Source organism: Microcaecilia unicolor, chromosome 5 (genome assembly GCF_901765095.1).
Source record: "Microcaecilia unicolor chromosome 5, aMicUni1.1, whole genome shotgun sequence".
Classification (NCBI taxonomy): domain Eukaryota; kingdom Metazoa; phylum Chordata; class Amphibia; order Gymnophiona; family Siphonopidae; genus Microcaecilia; species Microcaecilia unicolor.
The window spans coordinates 51,434,772-51,456,607 of NC_044035.1; the positions used below are offsets into that span (position 1 = coordinate 51,434,772).

General features: G+C 46.3%; 1 protein-coding gene across 1 annotated transcript; it reads right to left on the bottom strand.

Annotated features, from left to right (window-relative positions):
- Window positions 1-409: 409 nt before the first annotated feature.
- LOC115471159 (neurotensin receptor type 1-like) lies at window positions 410-11,799 on the bottom strand. Its single transcript, XM_030204861.1, has 2 exons — window positions 10,893-11,799; window positions 410-1,357 (listed from the first exon to the last, which is right to left on the bottom strand). The coding sequence occupies exons 1-2, from the start codon at window positions 11,797-11,799 to the stop codon at window positions 891-893; spliced, it is 1,374 nt and encodes a 457-aa protein (XP_030060721.1). The 3' UTR covers window positions 410-890.
- Window positions 11,800-21,836: the final 10,037 nt, after the last annotated feature.

The window sequence follows — 21,836 nt, forward strand, 5'->3', positions numbered from 1 at the left end:
TAGGGATCATTTTTGCACCATGATGACATGGGAGAGGTTCCATCAGATAAGAGGGACCCAGGAGGAGGGAGCATGTGTACAAAACAGGCTTTAGTGATAGGTACATTGTGGCCCAGGAAGGAAAATCTATTTTGAGTATATTTGGTGTGGGTTCTTATATACCCTTTATGGATCTGTGGGTTTGGGGGGGGGGGGGCGGCTTGAGAGTATCAACAAGAATGATAACCTGATGATGCTTTCAGCAGAAAGATAAATCTCTCTCTCTAGGTGTAATTAATTTTCCAAGGATTGATGCAAATCACAAGGTTTATCATAATCCATGTTCTATTTTAATATTAACGAGATGTTCTGCATGCAACACAATTCAATATTTTTTCTCACATTCAAACAATATTTTGTTGTTGTTGTATTGGCAACACTCACATATTAGTATTGCCAATTTCACTTGTTAACATGGTTTTAGCATGCATTAAACACTTAGGGGTCCTTATACTAAAGCTTAGTACACACTAATGGACATGAGCACAGGCTAAATGCTGTGTGACCTATTTTATGCCTATTGGCCACGTGCCACATAGTGAATGCTAATGTCTGTTTGCGTGCACTAAGCTATAGTAAAAGAGCCCGAAATTTGGCATTTAATGCATATAATTTTGGTTTAGTAAATAGGCCTCAAAATAAGCAATATATTTGGTTACTGGCAATGACATATAGAAGATCACAATTTTTATTGGACCAGCACAACACAGATGTCATTGTGACAACAATTCTCATAGTGTAAATTACCCCACTGCAGGCTGCGTGCTTTCTTTAGTGCTGCACTGTAGCATGCAGAGATTTTGCATAGCACAAAATACATTGTCACATACAACTATTACAAGACAGATTCTTTAGGGCATGGAGCAGTTGCGCTCTATAGTCTCCCTTAGGGTCAAATGTCTTAGAGACAAGAGTTGGGGGTCACTGGCCCGTGCATGTCCAACACATTCTTTGTGCTCTCCTTCATTGGAATTCAGTGTCCATGTAGACCGAGTACTTGGTGCTGACACTAAGGATGACCCCCCTGATTTTACACAGGACACCTGAAATTTGTTGCCAACCCCACTGAGAGATTTGTCAATCCAAGGGAAAAGTGGGGTCATGTTTTCCCAGCATGCACTGCGGAAGGAAGTAGAGGAAATGCAAAATAGGATTGGGTCCAGAGCACTGTTGAGGTACCAAAGTGGCAGGGAGAGATAAGTCTTTAGCCAGGTGTACACCTTGTAGACATGTGTATTCCAATTATCAATATAAATTTGCATGAGTGATGATGCAGTGTCTGGAAAATTACAAAGGAAAAATGCCACCACCACGGCACCTAAAAGGAAAAAAACAAGAACAAAGTTGTTCATCATTTTCTTGAACCATAATATTGAAATAAATTCAAACAAAATTCAGCAAGGTTAGGTCACTAATGGCCATTATCATAGTGCCAGGTCATGCAATAGAGAAAATCTATTCTTCCAAAACTCAATAGTAATTTACATATATTTTTGTGTGAGCAAGGTGGAAACCAATGTACAAGCAGGTTTCAGCCATCTGGTACACAACTGTCATTATTATGATAGAAACATAGAAGGCTAGATGCTGTCTCATCAGAAGCTTAGCAGAGAATGGGTGGCAGCACCGGTGGTTGGGAGGCAGGGTTAGTGGTTGGGAGGCGGGGCTAGTACTGGGCAGACTTCTACAGTCTGTGCTCTGAAAATGGTAGATTTAAATCAAGGTCAGGTATACATATAAAGTAGCGCATATGAGTTTATCTTGTTGGGCAGACTGGATGGACCGTACAGGCCTTTTTCTGCCGTTACCTACTATGTTACTTTCAAATATGACACTTGCCAAAACAACACAAAACCCTGCAAAGACACATTCAAAACGTGTATAGCAAACATACCAAACCATAACAGCTGTAGCCCACCTATGAAAAGAGAGTGCTATAAATATTATACTGGACCCTAGAGCTCCAATATACCTACTACTGGGAAATTAGAACAAACTGTACTATTACAGATTCCTACACAGACACTACATGCTGGCAGAATCCTTCACCTCAGTCCCATGCAGAACATGGACAGATCCTCATCTGATAAAGAATAGGGAACCACAAAAAACATACAGACAAAAATTTGAATGGAGACCCCTCTGCCCTTTGCCCATGAAATCCAGACTCTATAAGCAGGGCAATATTAGTAAAAGAGAAACAGAAATGTATTTTCTCCTCTACTGTACAAAATATATATGTAGAAAGTGGACACGTCCAAATCCTTAAAGAGCACTAAATGGTCGGTCACATGGTGCAATGTTCCGGAGCAACAGCAGTTGAGCTGAGCTCCGGCAAATCCTCCTATAAAACAGCTATTTGCTAACTTTATTAGGCATCCCCTGTTCCTGGATTATGTACCTGCTGCTGAGTTTTGCAGCCTTGCATGTTGGGCCGAACTCAGGAGTCGGCAGGACACCAAAAGTCCCCATGAAATTCCAGGAGCAGTCAGGAATGGCATCAAAGATGGCACTGGTATCTAGCCCATCGGGCATCACCATGAGTCCCACCTGGACCTCAGAGATATTGGGCGAGCTCACCGCGGCAGTGGAGGCCACATTAAATAAAAAGCTGCAGAAACTCTATGATTGGGTGGAGGAGGCTCATGATAGGCTCGACATTTTGGAGCTGGAACTTTCTGAAGATCAGCAGTGAACAGGGGACTTAAAAAAACAAAAGAAAAAGGTCTAGGAGCTGGAACAAAAACTGGATGATCTCAAAAATTGATTCCCACCACAATAATTTGCAGCTGATTGGCCTCCCTGAGATGTTGACAGATGCTGACTTTTGCAGCTTTCTTGAGATCTGGCTGCCGCAGGAACTGAATTTGGAGAAGGCGCATAAGTTGAGGCAACTGAAGCCAGAGGGAGGGTCGCCCTAGACCGGTCATCTTCAAAGTCTTAAACTTTGTCCAGAAACAAGCAGTATTGAGTGCTATCTGCGCTGGGAGACCTCTCACCAGAATCACAAAATACTGTGTTTTCAGGACTATTCAGCGACGCTGCAAGCGCAGCATTGGGTGTTCATGCCGGTGTGTGCGGTGCTTTTTGAACAATGTACTCTGCAAAATTGTGGGTGCACTATGATGGCCAGACAAAACTGTTTTAGCATGTGGATGTGCCTCTGCATATCTGGCCCAACTAGAGGAACCCAGCAGGGTTAATAGTCCACCAGAGTGACTGTGGTGAGACTGCTTGATAGCACTGATTTTGTGTGCTTCTGGAGAGGGGGAGACATAGACTTTGGCTTGGAATTCTCCCCCAGGATGGTTTGGCACTAGTGCATGGCCTGTATGGGTTCTGTTGTTAAATGGTTTTTGCTGCTGAATACAGTGGCTAAATGTTTACTTCTGAATTATATGTTCTCAAAGCTGGAATAATTTTGTTATCTCAGCAGGTTGTTGAGTTCCATTAAGTTGTGGGGTAAAAAACGTATTCTCTAGATTTGCAGTAGGGAGGTTACTGGGATGTTTCGGGGGGGGGGGGGGGGGGGGGGGGGGGAACAGGTTGGAATAGTAAGGGCAGGTAGCTTTAGGCGCTAAGGGGCTGAATGCATAGTTAAAGATGGGAGGGACATTAGATGTGACTGGACCTAGGTCACGGGGGGTACACAGTATGGGGGATAGTTTGGGAGTATTAAGTAGGGGGTGCAGGGGGTTTGTAGTTCCTTGCAGAGGTAGGGGGGATGGGATACTGTAGGATTGATGCTCTGATGGGAAGTCTGTATGGGGACTCTTTTGGAAAGGGTATATTGGGATGTGGAGTAGCTTTCCTGAGGGGTAGGATGAGAGCTGAGCGCCGGGCCTCTTCTTCCTAAAGTATACACACCCTGTGGTCTGAGACTTTTTATTCATGGGATCGGCCACCTTGAGGAAAAGCTCCTGGAATATGACTGGTATTAATTCCCCAATTAAAAGATCAAAAATTTTGCAAGAATTAAAACAAGGGAACATTTTGAATTAAAACTCTTGGCAAAGATTCTAGCGACTGGATTGGCACACTTTCTCCCGGGGGTGATCCATTCTGACCACGTGGGTTTTGTTCAAAATAGGCAGGCAGTTTGGAATGTGCGTAGAGCCTTAGCAACAATGGGGCACGGTGCTACACGGGGGATCCCTTTGTTGCTTGTGGGCTTAGACACTCAAAAGGCTTTCGACTGTGTCCATTGGCCTTATTTATTCCAACGTTTGGGGAGGTATGGGCTGGGGGGGGCTTTTTGTAGATATGATTCAATTTTTATACCAAAATTCCTAGTCAGCGGTGAGAGTGAATGGGTTAATCTCATTATTTTTCCTTGGTGAGGGACACTAGGCAGGGATGGCCGCTCTCCTCCTCACTGTTTATTTTATCTTTAGAACCTTTGCTGATTAAACTGAGGAAGGATGACTGGGTTCAGGGCCTATGGGTGGGTACTAAAGTGGTGAAATGTATGACATTTACAGTTGAACTGCTCTATGGAGTGGATACTGAGTCTAGTGCACCAGCACAGGGTGGTTTCTGGTTTTGTGCTCAATTTGGATAAATCAGAAGCTATGTCACTGGGGGGGGGGGGAGAAGAACACTTGATGCCCACCCAATTCTTGCCTAGGCCCACCCAAAATCTGTTGTCTGGCTATGCCCCTGATCCAGAGTACCTGAATGTAACTCACCTTGAGCTACTACTGAAAAAGGTGTGAGCAAAATCCAAATAAATAAAGGGGCTGAAAAAGAACCAAAAAAATATCTTCCCATGCATGACATGACACAGACCAGTGTGTTCCACCCCGACCAGTCTGTGTCTTTCTCAAATGCCCTCCTTATCTAAGCATATGCCACCAGTCTCTCCCCCTCACACCCTCCCCACTCCTCCACCCTCTTCCTGCCACGAGTCAATCCCCATCCTGTCCCATCATTCTCTTATATTTGTTGTCTTTTACTGCCCCCCCCCCTTAAGTAAAATTAACGCAAATCACATTTATCATAAATACAATGAATAGTAATACAAATTTCTAACACACAATTATTCATCCAAGAATCTGGATAAACATAAATGTCTTCAATTTTTTAATACTAAATCATTTTTCCATTTTGATAAAACAGAACTGGAAACCCCAAGACAACAAACTCTGCAGCATGCAGTGCAACACTGGAGACATAGAAATAGAAATATATTTTCTTTTGCACTGAGCAAATTAAAAATAGAGGTCTGCATTTCCCAAAGCTGACATATTCCAATTCCTAAACATCACATAAAATGCACTTTTTTTCTTTCTTTGTTTTTATCATTGCTGTGTAGGCTTTTTCTGTAATCACATCGGTTTCAATCACTCTGGTTTCTGTGTTCTTTTTTTTTTTTTTGTCACCTGGGGCTATTCTTCCTGCTCTCCCTATTGTCACGGTCTCAGGCTCTCGGACACTGGCACCACATGAGCCCTTGGACCACTGCCGACAAGCGGCGGCAGTAGGCAAGACCCTCTACCAGGACTGGGTAAACAAGCAAAGCAGGAGAAGCTGTAGACAGGCAAAGCAGGAACAACTGAACTGGAACCACAGGACTGGAACTACAGCAGTAGGCAGGCAGGGAATAAGCAGGACAGAGCAACCGGTCTTGACCTGCGCTTGACCATCATTCCCCAGGGGTTGAGGCCCCAGGTGCAGGCGGCCGGCAGGACTTACTGGACCTAGCTTGCAGAAAGACTAGACCAACAGGATACTAAACAAGTTTGACTAACACAAGGTTTGGGACTACTGAGGATTCAGGATTCTCAGACAGGGAATAGGATACAGAACAAGCTTGACATAAACAGGGTTAGGGTTCAAAACAGGAGTGCCCACAGGCACCCAGACAAGAAGAAGGCATACAGGTAAGACACAAGACAAGGCAGAAGTGCTCCTATCAGCACCAGAAGGGTAAAGCAAGGAAGCCAAAAGAGTAAAGCAGGAAAGCTTAAACAAGCAAGGCAGAAGTGTTTTTAACAGCACAGCAAGACAGAAGTGCTCCTTCAGCACAGCAAGGCAGAAGTGCTCCTATCAGCACCAGAAGGGTAAAACAGGGAAGCTTAAACAAGCAAGGCAGAAGTGCTTAAAACAGCACAGCAAGGCAGAAGTGCTCCTATCAGCACCAAACACTAACCTGGACCTTTGGCGTTTGCAAAGACCAAGCAGAAAGTTTCCAGGTGGCTAATAAGCCCATCAGCAGCTGAGCTCAGCTGCAGCAATCTCAAGGCAGCTAAGGTTGAGGCTAGCTGCCAAACTTCCAAGCAAGACTGGAAGGCTAAAATATCTGGACCGGACTGAGAGTCTGGAAAGTCTATGGCAGCCACTGGTTCTGGCCACCAGAGGGTGAGAGGAGCACAAACCAAGAAAAAAGTCACAAACGTGACACCTATCAATCCATCGGTTCTCATTTGTCTCCCTCACCCAACCTCTGAGTCTCTGCTCTTTCCCTTAATAGTCCATACTAATACCCCATCCCTCAGTCTATGGCTCCCTCCCAACCCAATATCCAGACCCTTCTACCCATCTTTCTCCTATCCAAATTCTGCCCTTCCTTCCCTTCTCCTTCATATCTGCTTACAGACCTACAACCTGCACTCCACAGCACATTTCTTTCAGAACATAGCTCCTATTCAGCAAGGGAACGACCCCATGAGTGAGCTGAGGGTGGGCATGGATAGGAACTTTCAACTTCTGAAATAACTGGGCCCATGTCCACAGGGCTAGCTCAAGGGTATCAGACCCTTTTTAGGCAAACCATCAGCCATGCCTGCTCCACCCTGCCCTGCCCCGCCCCACCTGTTGTCCAGCATCTCCCTTTCCTTTCCCTAACCTCCTCTCCCCAGGTCTCCAGCATCTCTTTCCTTATTCCTCCCAACCCTCTGTAGCCAGCATCTGCCCTTCCCTACCCACCGCCCAGATGTCCAACATCTCTCTTCTTCCAAAGTATCAAACATTTCCTCTACTTCTCTCCTTTCCTCTCTTCCCCAAGTATCCAGTGTTTCCTCCCTTCTCTTTGCCTGCTACCACTGCTATCTCCCTTACCACTGCAGCACTAGCACAACCAGCAAACACAAAAGCAGGGAAGTCTTTTAACAGCTGCTATGGCAGTTCTTTCAGCATCCCGGTGTGTATACATGCTCAAGGCCTCCTACATCCTGTCCCTTCGTACTTGCTTTTGGGAGGAGATATGCCACAGGCCTTAAGGTATGCATGCATGCTGGGATGCTGAAAGGTCCATTGATGACAGTTGCTTTTATAGGGCTTCTATGCTGCCAGTTTTGCTGGCTATGCTAGTGCTATGCTGTCACTCTCAAAGCCCCCATCATCCTGCATGTAAAGTCCAATGTCCAAGCCAATTCTCAGCTCACTTCTGATGTCTCTTTCTTACAGCATGACAGATTTTGTCCTTGCAATGTCCTACTCTAGAAAAAAAAAGCACATGCTAAGAAGGGGAGATTGCAGATCCTAGCGGAGCCTGTATGCACAACCCTACAGTGCATCCATGAGAATCGAGAACTAGCAAAACGCTGTTGGAAATGAAACAGACCAAGACAAATACAGAGCAAGGAACACTCATGCTGCATCAGGGCAATGTCCAGACCCTCACTTTATACCTCAGGTAGGGTTGGATTAAGGCATAGGCAAACTAGGCATGTGCTTAGGGTCCAAAGGTTTTGGGATGCCCTTCAGATATTCTCAGGACTTAGGAGGCTAGTATTGCCAACCATCTGTATTTTGTCAGAATTCTACAGACATATTTCTGCAAGCTATAAGGTTAATTAAAGCATCTGGAAATGTTTCAGAGGTTTAGACTTCAGTAGCTCTCTAGTTCTCCCTCCTTCCATTGCAGAGACTGTGGTAGGATCCAGCCAATGAAAAGGTCTCTAATCAGAGGAAAGAGGGGCTAATCTGTAAGTGCTGGGGTGAAAAAATGGAGCTATGCATGGGGCCATGGTGACATCTAGTGATATCAGTGAGTGTCTTTGGGGTAAGGCATAAGGGGGGGTTGTTCAGAAGAGGTAGAAATGTAAAAGGCATGTGGTCATAGGAGCCAACTTTTCAAAATTATTGGGGGTGCTAAGCCCAGTGGAAATAACCCCTCCCTGGACACATACAAGGAATTTTCTCAATACTGGGGGTGCTCAAGCACCTAGAGCACCCACAGAGTCGGCTCCTATGCATGTGGTACTTGTCAGTGGTTTGCTGCAAGCTGAAAAAATGGCAGCAAATGCAAGAATTTCTATGATAGCAGAGCTGGTTGGTTGGGTAGGGGAAGCATGGGCGCAGTTTGTTTCATTTGGGTGGGAAGGTGTGGTGTGGCACATTAGCATATTCATTTGTATACATATATCTCAAAATACAAAAATTTGGGGGCAACTACCACTATGACTATTCTTCAAATTGCATATTATATCCACCAAAAAAGAATAGGTTTATACAAATATGTTTATTACAAACTTAGATAGTTTTCAACGGAAGATCGTAAACACTTCTGATCAAACCAAACTTTCTGGAAAAACAATTCTTCTATGATGGACTGTATCATTTATCTTCCCTTGCCAAACGTGTAGATAAGGTGATGGTAAAAGCCATAAGGATGCTTGGGTGCCCAGGGAGAGAAATGACCCGCAGGAAAAAGGAGGTGGTAGTGGTTCAGTGTAAGTTTCTGGTGAGGCCTCATTTAGAGTTCTCTGTGGAATTCTGGAGACCAAATCCTTCAAAGGATATTAATCAGATGGAATCAGATCAGAGGGCAGCTACTAAAATGATCAATGGCCGTCATCATTAAACATATGGGGACTGACTTAAACATTGGATTGGATTTATTACTTATAACTCACAATTATCCAGGGCGGCAAACAAAACAACAGACATAGATGTATGGTTTGGAAAAAAGGTGTGATAGGGATGACATGAAAGAGTCATTTAAATGCCTGTATGTTATACATGCACAGGATTCAGACTTCTCCCAATGGAAAGAAAGGTCTAGAACAAGGGCCATAAGATGAGGGTAAAAGGGGGTAGACTCAGGAGAAATCCTAGGAAATATTTTTCTTTACTATAGTGTGGTGCATGTGCAGAACAGTCTTCCAGTTGTGGGGGTGGAGATGAGGACAGTTTCTGAAATCAATAAAGCATGGGACAAACATGGAGGATCTTTGAGGGATAGGAAAGAACTGTAGAGAGGAGCAGTTGGGGTGGATGGGCAGGCTGGATATGCTGTATAGTTTTTATCTGCTACAGAACAACACACCCCAGACAGAGCAAACTAAGAGGTCCTTTTACTAAGGAGTGCTAACAGATTTAGCATGAGCCAATGATTAGCAGGCGTTAAATGATATGACGCCAATAGGAATATGGTAGGCATCTTATCATTTAACACACGTTAATCATTAGTGAGCACTAAATCCCTAAAAGGGTCTTTTACTAAGACGCGCTCACGTTTTTGGCACGCGCTAAAATTGTGGGCACGCTAAACATTAGAGACCCCAATGCATTCCTATGGGTGTTTCTAATGTTTAGCATGCCCACAATTTTAGTGTGTGCTAAAAACTTGAGCGCGCATTAGTAAAAGACACCCTAAGTGCACCTTAGTTAGAGGATCCCTAATAATCAAGCCAGTCCGAAAATTTTATCTGTTTGCTCATGGTGGGATCCTTCCAGCACTAGAAAAGAAAAACTAACTAACTAACTAAATAAATAAATAAATAAAGCATGCATCACTCCAGGATTAGTATGAGCCTCAACGCCCACCACAGCTTGCCTAACTTCTGCAAGCTTATTAATCAAGGGCCAATCTTATCACTGGTGCAATCTGCTCTCTCATAACCCTGCTCTTTTTTTAAACAAATTACAATTTACAAAAACATGAACAAAATATGTGGGGAAAAAAAAGACCAGGGAGGGAAATAAACCCCCTAAAAATGTGTATACTGGGAAAAGAAAACCCTGGTCAAAAGATTCCACCACAAAATCGGTGTGGCTATAACATATCTATCTGTAACATGTATGTATTTTGTTGTATTTGTTGTAGATGGATAGCCACGTCTAGTGCTGATTTTTATTTGCTGGAATGTGTTAGCTTTGGGAAATGTGCATCATGGATGTCTTTTGTATTTTTTTTTTCAGTACAAGAGGAAATGCATTTCTATTTTTATTTCTTCTATGTTGTGGTACAGGCCTAGTTTGACTTCTTGGGTTTCCCAGTTCAATTTTTGTCTTTATATTTCTAATTTGTACAGTAGGTACCCTGGAGACCACACCTTCAAAAAGATATAAACAAGATAGAGTTAGTGGTCTTCGTCATAAAGTGTATGGAGACAGACTTAAAAGACTCAAGATGAATACTTTGGAAGAAAAGCAGGAGAGAAAAGATATTTATTTATTTATTTTGGAACTTTTGATATACCGCAGCTAGGCACGCACTTAGGCATCTGCATGATTTATACAATAGTAAGAAAAAAAGGGACATTTAAATGCCTATGTGGCATAAGGGGAAAGACTTCTTCACAGAAAGGGGTGGTGAGTTTCTGCAACGGCCTCCCGGTGGAGATGAAAACTGCCTGAATTTAAGAAAGCTTGGGACGATTACATAGGATCTCTAAGGGAGTGAAAGGGAGAGTAGATGGCATGGATGGGTAGACTGGATAGGCCATATGGTCTTTATCTGCCTTCATTGTTTCTAAAGAAAAATACATTAGCTATTCTATTATTAGATATCCAATTTAGAAAAAAAACCTTTTCAGGAAACTTCTATCATATTTTACACTATCAGGTATAATAGTTACACGGGATACAGTATTCCATCTAACAGAGGTGCATGTTACGTTACTTACCCATGAGTTGCTGTGCCTTTTTTTCTGAGAGAGGGCGACTTCGTGACTGGCTCATATGAGTAGAAGAGAAGTGACCTGCCCATGTTCCATTCAGGCCAATCTGCTGCCGCTGACGGTGATTCAGCTTCAAGTGTTTGAAAATGAGTAAGTGGAAGATGATGATGGTGAGCAAAGGCATGACAAAACATAATATGCTGCGGGTTTGCACTGTGCTCTTGTAGATTATGTAGGGTTTTTGTTCCAGCATTTCACATACTGTAGAATCGAGGACTGCTTCCTCCTGGGTAATAGCAGTATAATCCAGGATACATGCAGACGACTGACCATACACTATGGCAATGGGTATGGAGGTGATGAAAGCCAGCAACCAAATACCTGCCAACAAATATGGCATGCGTGATTGTCGAAGGCCAGTAAAAGACCACATGGGATGGCATATAGCAATGTATCTTTCAGCTGTAAATGCAATGATAGTCCAACTAGTGGCAGTGCAATACACTTGACGTATCATGAAATAGAGCTTGCAGACTGGGTTAGTGAGGGACCAAGGGTAGTACTGCCAGAAATAACGGTAGAGAGTAACTGGGATGGTGAGCAGCAGCAAGATGTCAGCCAGAGCCAAACTCAAGAGGTAGAAGCGGACAGCACTCACTCTCATGCGCCCATTCTTTATGAGGGTTAGGATACTGAGACCATTGGCCAAGATGCCAAAGATGAAGAGTACACTGTAGAACACAGTGGCTGGAATAGCAACATAATTCGGTTCCTGACGTTGGGCACCAATGAAGAGGCGGTAGAGGCTTCCCTTTGAAACGTTCGATACCATGGTTTCATTCCATGTAGATTCATTGTCAAGCATAATGTGCCTGAGGCACTCATTGGAGTAAAGAGTGCTCGATTTGTTCATGTTGGATTTCAATGATGCTGTAAAGTCTTTCAACGTAGGCTAGCAGTGCTTGTTCAGAGCAATGAGAAGCTATAACCCAGTTTAAAATATTTCTTCGCTGAAGATGATGCAAAGAAAGAAAGGCCAGTTCAAAACTGTGCAAACCATGGGGGCAATATCTGGTTTCAGGAGTAGCTAGTCAAAAGTGTGCACGATATTTGCATATCTTATTACTTGAGAAGTTTGGATGTTTCATCTGTTTTGTGCTTTTATTCCAAATTCCAGTCTTCTTTGCCAAACCAGCTCAGCAGGTGGGGCTACTTCCTGCAGGTCCTTTAATTGTACATAACAAAAACAAACCAATATTAGCATCCTGTCTCCAAAGATAGCTGCTGCTGATTTTTAATTCCCTAATAAGTAAACCAAAAACATCAGAATATGACTGTTAGTTACATTTTGAAAACCTGTCTCATGGTGCTCATACTCCCTAAGAGAGCTGTGGGTATAAAACAGATTTCTTGGTAACCACAAACTACATGATTCACCATCACCTGGAATAACAACTCCATTTCAGGGAAGTTACCCATGGAGGTAATTCTGTAAGGATATGGCTAACAACATGTACACATGTAAATGTTGGCATTCTAATATAAGCATGTATGTGCATAAACAACAATTATCTGGTTATATATGTAGACATGTAAATGTTGGTATTCTAGTCATATACGCATGTATGTGAACACATATGCGCATAAACGACAATTATCTGGCTATATATGTACACATGTAAATGTTGGTATTCTAATATAACAAAAAGAACAGCACCAGGGACCTCAAAAAAAGGGGACACAATTCTTTAATCATACACTTTTAGAAAACAGTCTTCAAAAAGACCCGACATGGGCTGTGTTTCGGCGCACAGCGCTGCGTCAGGGGTCAAGAAGGTAGCAAGGAAATGCGCAAATATACTCAGTAGAAATGCTGGATGTTACAAGTGGCTGCAATATGTATTCCTCCACATGCGTTTTAAAAATGCTCTCCTTCGATATTGGAGTCAAAATGAGTAAACAGTATTGTACGGTATTCTAATATACACATGTATATCTGATTCCATCTGTATATGAACACGTGCATAAACAACAATTATCTGGCTATACATGTACACATGTAAATGTTGGTATTCTAGTCATATGCGCCTTCATGTGAACACATGCGCATAAATGATAATTATCTGTCTATATATGTACACATGTAAATATTGGTATTCTAGTCATATATGCATGTATGTGAACACGTGCATAAATGACAATTATCTGGCTTTATATGTACACATGAAAATGATGTTATTCGCATGTATGTGAACACATATGACTCACAACACAACCCTGCGCTCTTAAATTCTTCAATCACTTTTAAAGTTGTAGGTAAATCCAGTTACGTAGGAGCCTCTGCAGCAACTCATTTCACACAGGAATGAGCCCTGTGACTTACCTGCATCGTCATCGGCTTCCATTGTAATCACTTTATGTTTCACCAATACTAAAATAAGTATAAACTTTAAAACTTAACTTTTAGCTTCAAAACACTATATTCGGACCCACGCCAACATGGGCCATGTTGCACCACACTGTGTGAGGGTAGTAGGTCCTGAATTAAGACGCCATTAACTTTGTGCATCTCCTCAACTCCTCAATATAACTTTTCTATTGTTGAAACGTGGAGGGGCATAATCGAATGGGGCGCCCAAGTTTTCATGAGGGCATCCTCGCAGAACGGCCCCGCGAAGTGGCGGGGAAACCCATATTATCGAAACAAGATGGGCGTCCAGCTTTCTTTTTGATAATACGGTTGGGGACGCCCAAATCTCAACATTTAGGTCGACCTTAGAGATGATCGTCCCCAGTTTTCAGTCATAATGAAAACCGAGGACGCCCATCTCATAAACGACCAAATCCAAGCCCTTTGGTCATGGTAGAAGCCAGAATTCGTAGTGCACTGGTCCCCCTGACATGCCAGGACACCTACTGGGCACCCTAGGGGGCACTGCAGTGGACTTCACAAATTGCTCCCCCCCCCAAAAAAACCCACTCCCTACAACTGTACACCACTACCATAGCCCTAAGGGGTGAAGGGGGGCACCTACATGTGGGCACAGTGGGTTTTTTGGGGGGGTGGGGTTGGAGGGCTCAACATTTACCACCACAAGTGTAACAGGTAAGGGGGGATGGGCCTGGGTCCACCTGGCTGAAGTACACTACATCCACTAAAAACTGCTCCAGGGACCTGCATACTGCTGTCATGGAGCTGGGTATGACATTTGAGGCTGGCAAAAACAATTTTTTTAAGTTTTTTTTTTTTTAGGGTGGGAAGGGGTTGGTGACCACTGGGGGAGTAAGGGGAGGTCATCCCTGATACCCTCCGGTGGTCATCTGGTCAGTTCAGGCACCTTTTTGAGGCTTGGTCGCAAGAAAAAATGGACCAAGTAAAGTCGGCCAAGTGCTCATCAGGGACGCCCTTCTTTTTTCCATTATCGGCCGAGAACGCCCATCTCTTAATCATGCCCCAGTCCCGACTTTGCTATGGTGCCGACACACTCCTGGGAACTTTGGTCTAGACCTGTTATCAGAATAAATAAGACACAAAAAAGTGCCCTAAATGACCAGATGATCACTGGAGGGAATCAGCATGCTCAATTTCACTAAAAGGAGTGTGCAGGATGTGAGGGGAAGACAGAGCAGGGCAGGCAAAGTGGCAGCGTAGGAGACCAGCGCTGGACAAGGCTTCAGCTGGCAGGGGTTGGGGACCCCCGCCAGCAATACTAGGGGCCCAGAGGAAATTTGGGGGGCCCAGGCCTCCATGGTTCCACGTAGCTATGACACTGATTTAAACACACAGGAGGAAGTGTGGCAGCTATCCCTGGAGCTAGAGGCAGTGGCTTAGCCACAGGTGGGCCTGGGTGGGCCAGGGCCCAACCACTTTGGACTCAGGCCCACCCAGAATTGTGACACTCTTGCTGTGGCTGGTGGGGATCTCAAAACCTTGCCAGCTGAAGATTTTCTTTCCTTGGGCAGCCAGCGCTCTTCCAAATATCAGCCAGCAGCTTTTTGTCTTGAGCTGACGCTGAGACCAGCCCTTCTGCACATACTCAGTTTTTGTACATGCAAAAGTACTGAGCATGCATGGCCTGCCAGTAGCAGCATCAGTTTAAGGCAAGTGTTGCCGTCTGCTGTTTGGAAGAGTGCTGGTTGCTTGAGGATGAGGAGAAAATCTTCAGCTGGCAGGGTTTGGGGATCCAGCTCAATTATTTAATATTTGGGGTTTGTGGGCAGGGAGGGGTGGAGAGAGGAGCAAACCGGAGTGTGGGGGGGGGCAAATTCCATCTCCACCTACCTTGGGCTTAGGCCCACCCAAAATTGGCCATCTGGCTACGCCCCTGGCTAGAAGTATGTATGATAACATAATCTGGTCCCCATCCCCACCCCCACCCCCACCCATCCCCAGTCAGTTTGGATCCACTCCCACACCATTGCCAATCAATTGTTTTCCATCCTCACTCATCCCCAGTTAGTTTGGATCCATCCCCACACCAACTCAACCTGTCCCCAGTCAGTTTGGATCTATTCTCATCTGTTCCCATTCAGTTTGGATCTATCCTCACCCATTCCCAGTCAGTTTGGATCAGGGCCGCCGAGAGACTGGGCCGGGCCCGGGGCAAGGCCGCCCCCACCAAGGTCGCCGCTGCTCCCCCCCCCCCCCCCCCCCCCCGAGGCTGCTGCACCATCGCCCCACTCCGTCCGCCACCAAACTGGGCCCCCTGCATTGAAATCACAGCGCCTCTCACCTCCATGTGAAAGCGCTGCAGGCAGCAGCGGATCGCTTCCCTTCGGGCCTCCTTCCCTTCCTCTGTCCCACCCTCGCGGAAGTTACGTCAGACGAGGGCGGGACACAGGGAGGGAAGCAGGCCCGAAGGAGGCGATCTGCTGCTGCCTGCAGGCAGCGCTGTCACACGGAGGTGAGAGGCGCTGTGATTTCAATGCAGGGGCCCAACCCAGTGGCAGACGGTCAACGACGAAAGGCGGGTGGGACTGCGGCTCCCCCCTGCCCCCCCCCCCTGTTGGCGGCCCTGGTTTGAATCCATCCCCACACCAACCCAACCCCTCCCCAGTCAGTTTGGATCTATCCTCACCCGTCCCCAATCAGTTTGGATCTATCCCTATCCCATCACTAGTCAATTCTTTTTCATCCCCACCCCAACCACACATCTTCTTCCCCATTTCCCATCATATTGCCACCGTCCCCTCACCATCTCCACAGTTTTCCCCCCATCCCTATACCAAACCCACATTTGAGCAATCTTGTTATTCTTATTCTTAACACTTTCCCCCAAATTCTGTAAAAGTTGCTAAAAATTGTACATGTGCCCAATTTACACACGCAAAAAGGGGGAGCAGAAACAGGAGGGTCATGGATGTAAGAGAGGCATTCCTAACATTTACACATGTTGTTATAGAATGAGAGGAATACGCAGCTAATTTATGCATGTACATGAGCACTACGTTTCTGTTGGTGCAAATGGCCACACCTAAAGTTAGCCATGATTCCCAGGTGAAAGCACTATTCTATAAAACTGCACCTAAGCATGGTTTACAGAATAGCGCTTTTTTTGGTGCCACATGTAGAATTCACCCCTTTATGTTAAACAAGTAAAAAAAAAAACTTAAGCAAGTAAGTACCGCGTTTCCCCGAAAATAAGACACTGTCTTATATTAATTTTTGCCCCCCCAAAATGCGCTAGGTCTTATTTTCAGGGGCTGTCTTATTTTTCGGGGAAACATCGGGGTTGGATCGGGGTTGGCCCACCCACCCTCCATCGCTCCCGGAACTAACCTTAAACGCCTCCTTTCACCTTCGCAGCAAGCAGCAGCAGGGCAGGCCACTCCTTCCGTCCGTGTCCCACCCTCGCCTGATGTAACGTCCACGAGGGCGGGGAACGGAAGGAAGGAGAGGTCTGCCCTGCTGCTGCTTGCTGCGAAGGTGAAAGGAGGCGTTTAAGGTTAGTTCCGGGAGTGACGGAGGGTGGGGCGGCCCGGGGGCGTCCTTGTCCGGCTCTCGGCGGCCCTGCTTTCAAACAAAAATTTGCTAGGTCTTACTTTCGGGGGAGGCCTTATAGCTACCAATTCAGGAAAACCTCTACTAGGTCTTATTTTCGGGGGGATGTCTTACTTTCGGGAAAACAGGGTATCAGTAAATAAGCTGTTTTCTTAAACATTATATTGCATAATGTTCTTGCTGTTCCACTGTGAGCACAGGGACATAATCTGGACCCCATCCCCCGTCAACTCTTTTCCATCCCCACCCCATCCCAGACGTAAATGGATCTTTTGTCACCAATACTGTGGATTTCTCAGGCACACTTTTACCTGGAGCCCAGGAGATCTGTTGGAAGGAAGATAGCACTTTCTGGAGGCATTGAATATTGTTTGTGCCTGGGTAACTTCCAGGACCACCCCTGGACTGCCCTGGCACAGCCCAGACAGTTTTGTGGTGGTCAGAAGGGATATTCAGCAGCACTGCCTGGTTAAGTGCTTCTGAATATCCCTTCCTGGTCCACTGAGCGTGATTTAACTGGGCAGGATTCTCTCCTGCTATGTTAAATCATTTTGTACATGGAGCCCACAGATATTGATAGTCTCATAAGCCTCTATTCAGACAGAACCAAAGCTGAAAAAGAAAATATTTCAATGCAAAATATAAGTAAAATGGCTTAAAAATGAATGGCATTAGACTTAGTTTGCTGTTGGAGTACATTTTCATTTTCCTGTATTTATGCTCATTTTTAAAGATTGTATTTGCACTGAGGTAGCTGAGGATTGCAGGTTAAATGCAGGACAAGTTAAATGAGACTCAGTTTTGTGGCAGAGCAAATTTTAAACTCAGAATCTTGCTTCTCTGACAGAAAATGGAAAAGCTATCAACAGGATGAGGGTGGGGGAGGTGGAAGATGAAAATTATCTATCTTGTAAAATTTAATCTTCAGTTTATGGCTAAATATCCAGGTGGATGTAGCAGGAAGGCAGCATGATTGCTGAAGAAATCTGAAGTGCAAACATTACACTCAGGAACATAAGGCAAAATGCCATTATCTTAATGGAGCCTATTACACAAAAAGCCTATTCTATGGAAGCTTTGTAATTTAATAGTGCTCTGTATACTAGAGCCCGTAGTTAAAGCACGTTAGTGATAAGCTGGAACTCTTTTCATCCATTACTTGCACTTTTTATGTCTGAGTGAATATTAATACAGCAGGGTCTTCAAACAACTGAGATTCCTGTGAATATAAGCTGGACTCATCAATGAAACTGCCTTGAGCTATAAAACGAATTCACGCCCTCCTAAAATTTCAATCGTCTCTCAATTTAAGGTTTTACTATTTTTAAAAAGCATTACTTGGATCCATTTAATAGAATATAATAACTATATATATATATATATATATATATATATATATATACACAGTGCAATCCGCTTAAGTGCAAGGGTCTGGGACCAAAGAAATACATGCAGTTAACTGAAGCATGCACTTAACCATTGTGACACAAAGAAGCTTGACATCTGATAAACATATGTACAGTACTGTTTATTATACACAGGGCCGTGCCGATGCGGTAAGCGAGGTAAGCGCCGCAGGGGGGCGCCCACCTCTGGAGGGCGCCGCCGCGGTGCTTACCCTCGCCCCGCCGAGGACTTTAAATCTTTTGGCACCAGAGAGGGGGTGCCGCCGCTCCCGCTGCTCTTCATCCTGGCACCCCCCCCCCTCCCGCACCAGCCCTTTAAATTTATTTGCCGAGCGAGCGCAGCACCTCGTGTGCAAGTAAAAGAAGCAGATCCAATCATCTCATTGGGCCTTCCCTCACTGTCCCGCCCTCCTCTGACGCAACTTCCTATTTCTCCTAGGGCGGGACAGTGAAGGAAGGCCCAATGAGATGATCGGATTCGCTTCTTTTACTTGCACACGAGGTGCTGCGCTCGCTATCGCGTCGGCAATTTCTTTTTAAAGACGGGTGGCAGGGAGAAGACGAGGCAGGGTAGGGTGGGGGACAGATGGGGTGACCGTGAAGGTGGGGGAGGACTCGGATAGCAGAAGGGACTGGGTGGGAGCCAGATGGGGTGAGGGGGACTCGGATGGGCAGAAGGGACTGGGTGGGAGCCAGATGGGGTGAGGGGGACTCGGATGGGCAGAAGGGACTGGGTGGGAGCCAGATGGGGTGAGGGGGACTCGGATGGGCAGAAGGTACTGGGTGGGAGACAGATGGGGTGAGGGGGACTCGGATGGGCAGAAGGGACTGGGTGGGAGCCAGATGGGGTGAGGGGGACTCGGATGGGCAGAAGGGACTGGGTGGGAGACAGATGGGGTGAGGGTGGGGGGCACTTGGATAGCAGAAGGGACTGGGTGGGAGCCAGATGGGGTGAGGGGACTCGGATGGGCAGAAGGGACTGGGTGGGAGGCAGATGGGGTGAGGGTGGGGGGCACTTGGATAGCAGAAGGGACTGGGTGGGAGCCAGATGGGGTGAGGGGGACTCGGATGGGCAGAAGGGACTGGGTGGGAGACAGATGGGAGAAGGGGCATGGAGCTGGAACTGGGGTCTGGAAAGTGAGCAGGAGGGAGAATGGGGTCATGCCTGGGGCAGGGGTGGATGGGAGAATCAATGGATCTGGAACTAGGGGCAGCCGCAGGTGGGAACTGGGAGCCGAAAAGAGGGGGCAGTGAGAGAGGGGGGATAGATCCTGGATGGAATGGGGAGTGAGAGGGAGGGCAGACCCTGAATGGATGGGAGGGCAGAGAGGCATGGATGGGAGGGCAGGGCCCAGGGAGAGGACAAATTGCTGGAAGGGGAGGGGAGAGAGGATTGCTGGCTATGGATGGAGGAGGGACGGGCAGAGAGGGACAAGGATGGACATGGGGGCCCAGGGAGAGGACAAATTGCTGGAAATGGAGGGGAGGGGTTAGAGGAGGATTGCTGGCTATGGATGGAGGAGGGAAGGGCAGAGAGGGACAAGAATGGACATGGATGGGAGGGCAGGACCCAGGGAGAGAGGAGAAATTGCTGGAAATGGATATAGAGCAAGAAATGAAGAAGAAAGGAGAAAAGTAAAGAAATAAATGGAAAGGAAGCCCTGGAAATGGAGTTAAGAGGACAGATAGCAGCAGAATCAGATACTGGACCAGCATGATTGAAAAAAGAAAGTCACCAGACAACAAAGGTAGAAAAAAATTATTTTATTTTCATTTTAGCGTTTGGAATATGTCCACTTTGAGAATTTACATCTGCTATCTTATTTTGCAATGTATAGCAATTTGTTTCTAAGAATATTGCTGACAATTCCTTTCAGTGTGGCAAGTGGTGAGCGATCATTTTCACGGGGGGGGGGGGGGCGCCAACTGATAGTCTGCAGGGGGGCGCCAGAGACCCTAGGCACGGCCCTGATTATACGTACAGTATACAGTCTCCGTTAACTGACGGTAGGCTTACTTGAAGTAATCAGTCATAGTGGATTTCTCAGGCACTCCTGAAGGCCGCGACTGAGGCAGAGTCATCAGGGGACAGCCAGGTTTCGGTTAGGGCGGGCAGTTGAAGGGAGCGAGAGATGAAGAGAACTGCCCCTCACCCATGATCTCTTCATCTCTCGCTCCCTTCAACTGCTCGCCCTAACCGAAACCTGGCTCTCCCCTGACGACTCTGCCTCAGTCGCGGCCCTTTGCCATGGAGGCTATCTCTTCTCCCACACTCCCCGCCCAGTTGGCCACGGTGGAGGCATCGGGCTACTACTCTCGCCCTCCTGTAGTTTCCAACCCCTCCTCCTACCACAGTCTCACTGCTTCTCATCCTTTGAAGCACACTCCATCCGGCTATTCCACCCATTGCCACTCAGAGTAGCAGTCATTTACCGCCCCCCTAATAAATCCCTCTCCTCCTTCCTCACCGACACTGAGCCTGGCTTTCCGTTTTTCTTGAATCTCCGTCCCTCATTCTTGGAGACTTTAACATACACGTTGATGACCTATCCGACCCTCACGCTTCCCAGTTCCTCACTCTAATATCCTCCTTCAACCTCCAACTATGCTCCACCACCCCTACTCACCGAGACGGCCATTGTCTTGACCTTGTCCTCTCCTCTTCCGGCTCTCCCTCCAACTTCAATGCTTCAGCTCTTCCTCTCTCCGATCATCATCTGATCACCTTCACACTTCTTCACCCCCCCCCCCCCCTCAGCCCCGTCCAACTATTACCACGACCTCCAGGAATCTGCAGGCTATTGACCCTCCCACCTTATCCTCTAGTATTTCTAATCTCCTCCCCTCCATCATGTCCTCTGAGTCTGTCGACAAGGCTGTCTCCGCTTACAATGCCACTCTCTCCTCTGCTCTGGACACCCTCGCACCATCCACCTCCCGTCCCACAAAGCGTACTATTCCTCAGCCTTGGCTGACCCCTTGCATCTGCTACCTTCGTTCCTGCACCTGATCTGCCAACGCCTCTGGAGGAAATCTCGCACCCATTCAGATTTCCTTCACTACAAATTCATGCTATCCTCCTTCCACTCCTCCCTATTTCTTGCCAAACAGGACTATTACACCCAATTGACCAACTCTCTCAGCTCCAACCCCCGTCGTCTCTTCGCCACCCTTAACTCCCTCCTCAAAGTGCCCCCCGCTCCCACCCCCCACCCCCCGCTCTCTCCTCAATCACTGGCCAATTACTTCTGCGACAAGGTGCAAAAGATCAACCTTGAGTTCACTAGCAAGCCATCTCCGCCTCTTCACCCTTCAACCCTCTCCCTCAACCAACCAACCCAGACCTCTTTCTCCTCCTTTCCTGACATCACCAAGGAGGAAACCGCTCGCTTTCTTTCCTCCTCAAAATGCACCACCTGTTCCTCTGATCCCATCCCCACCAACTTACTTACCACCATCTCTCATACTGTCACCCCCTCCATCTGTCATATCCTCAACCTCTCTCTCTCCATGGCAACTGTCCCTGACACCTTCAAGCACGCC

Excerpts from the sequence above, each read along its gene's own strand:
- LOC115471159 (XM_030204861.1), bottom strand. The coding sequence starts at position 11,799 with ATGAACAAATCGAGCACTCTTTACTCCAATGAGTGCCTCAGGCACATT. Across the intron at positions 1,358-10,892 it reads AAAGGCACAGCAACTCATGG|GTGCCGTGGTGGTGGCATTT; the intron begins GTAAGTAACGTA and ends TTTTCCTTTTAG.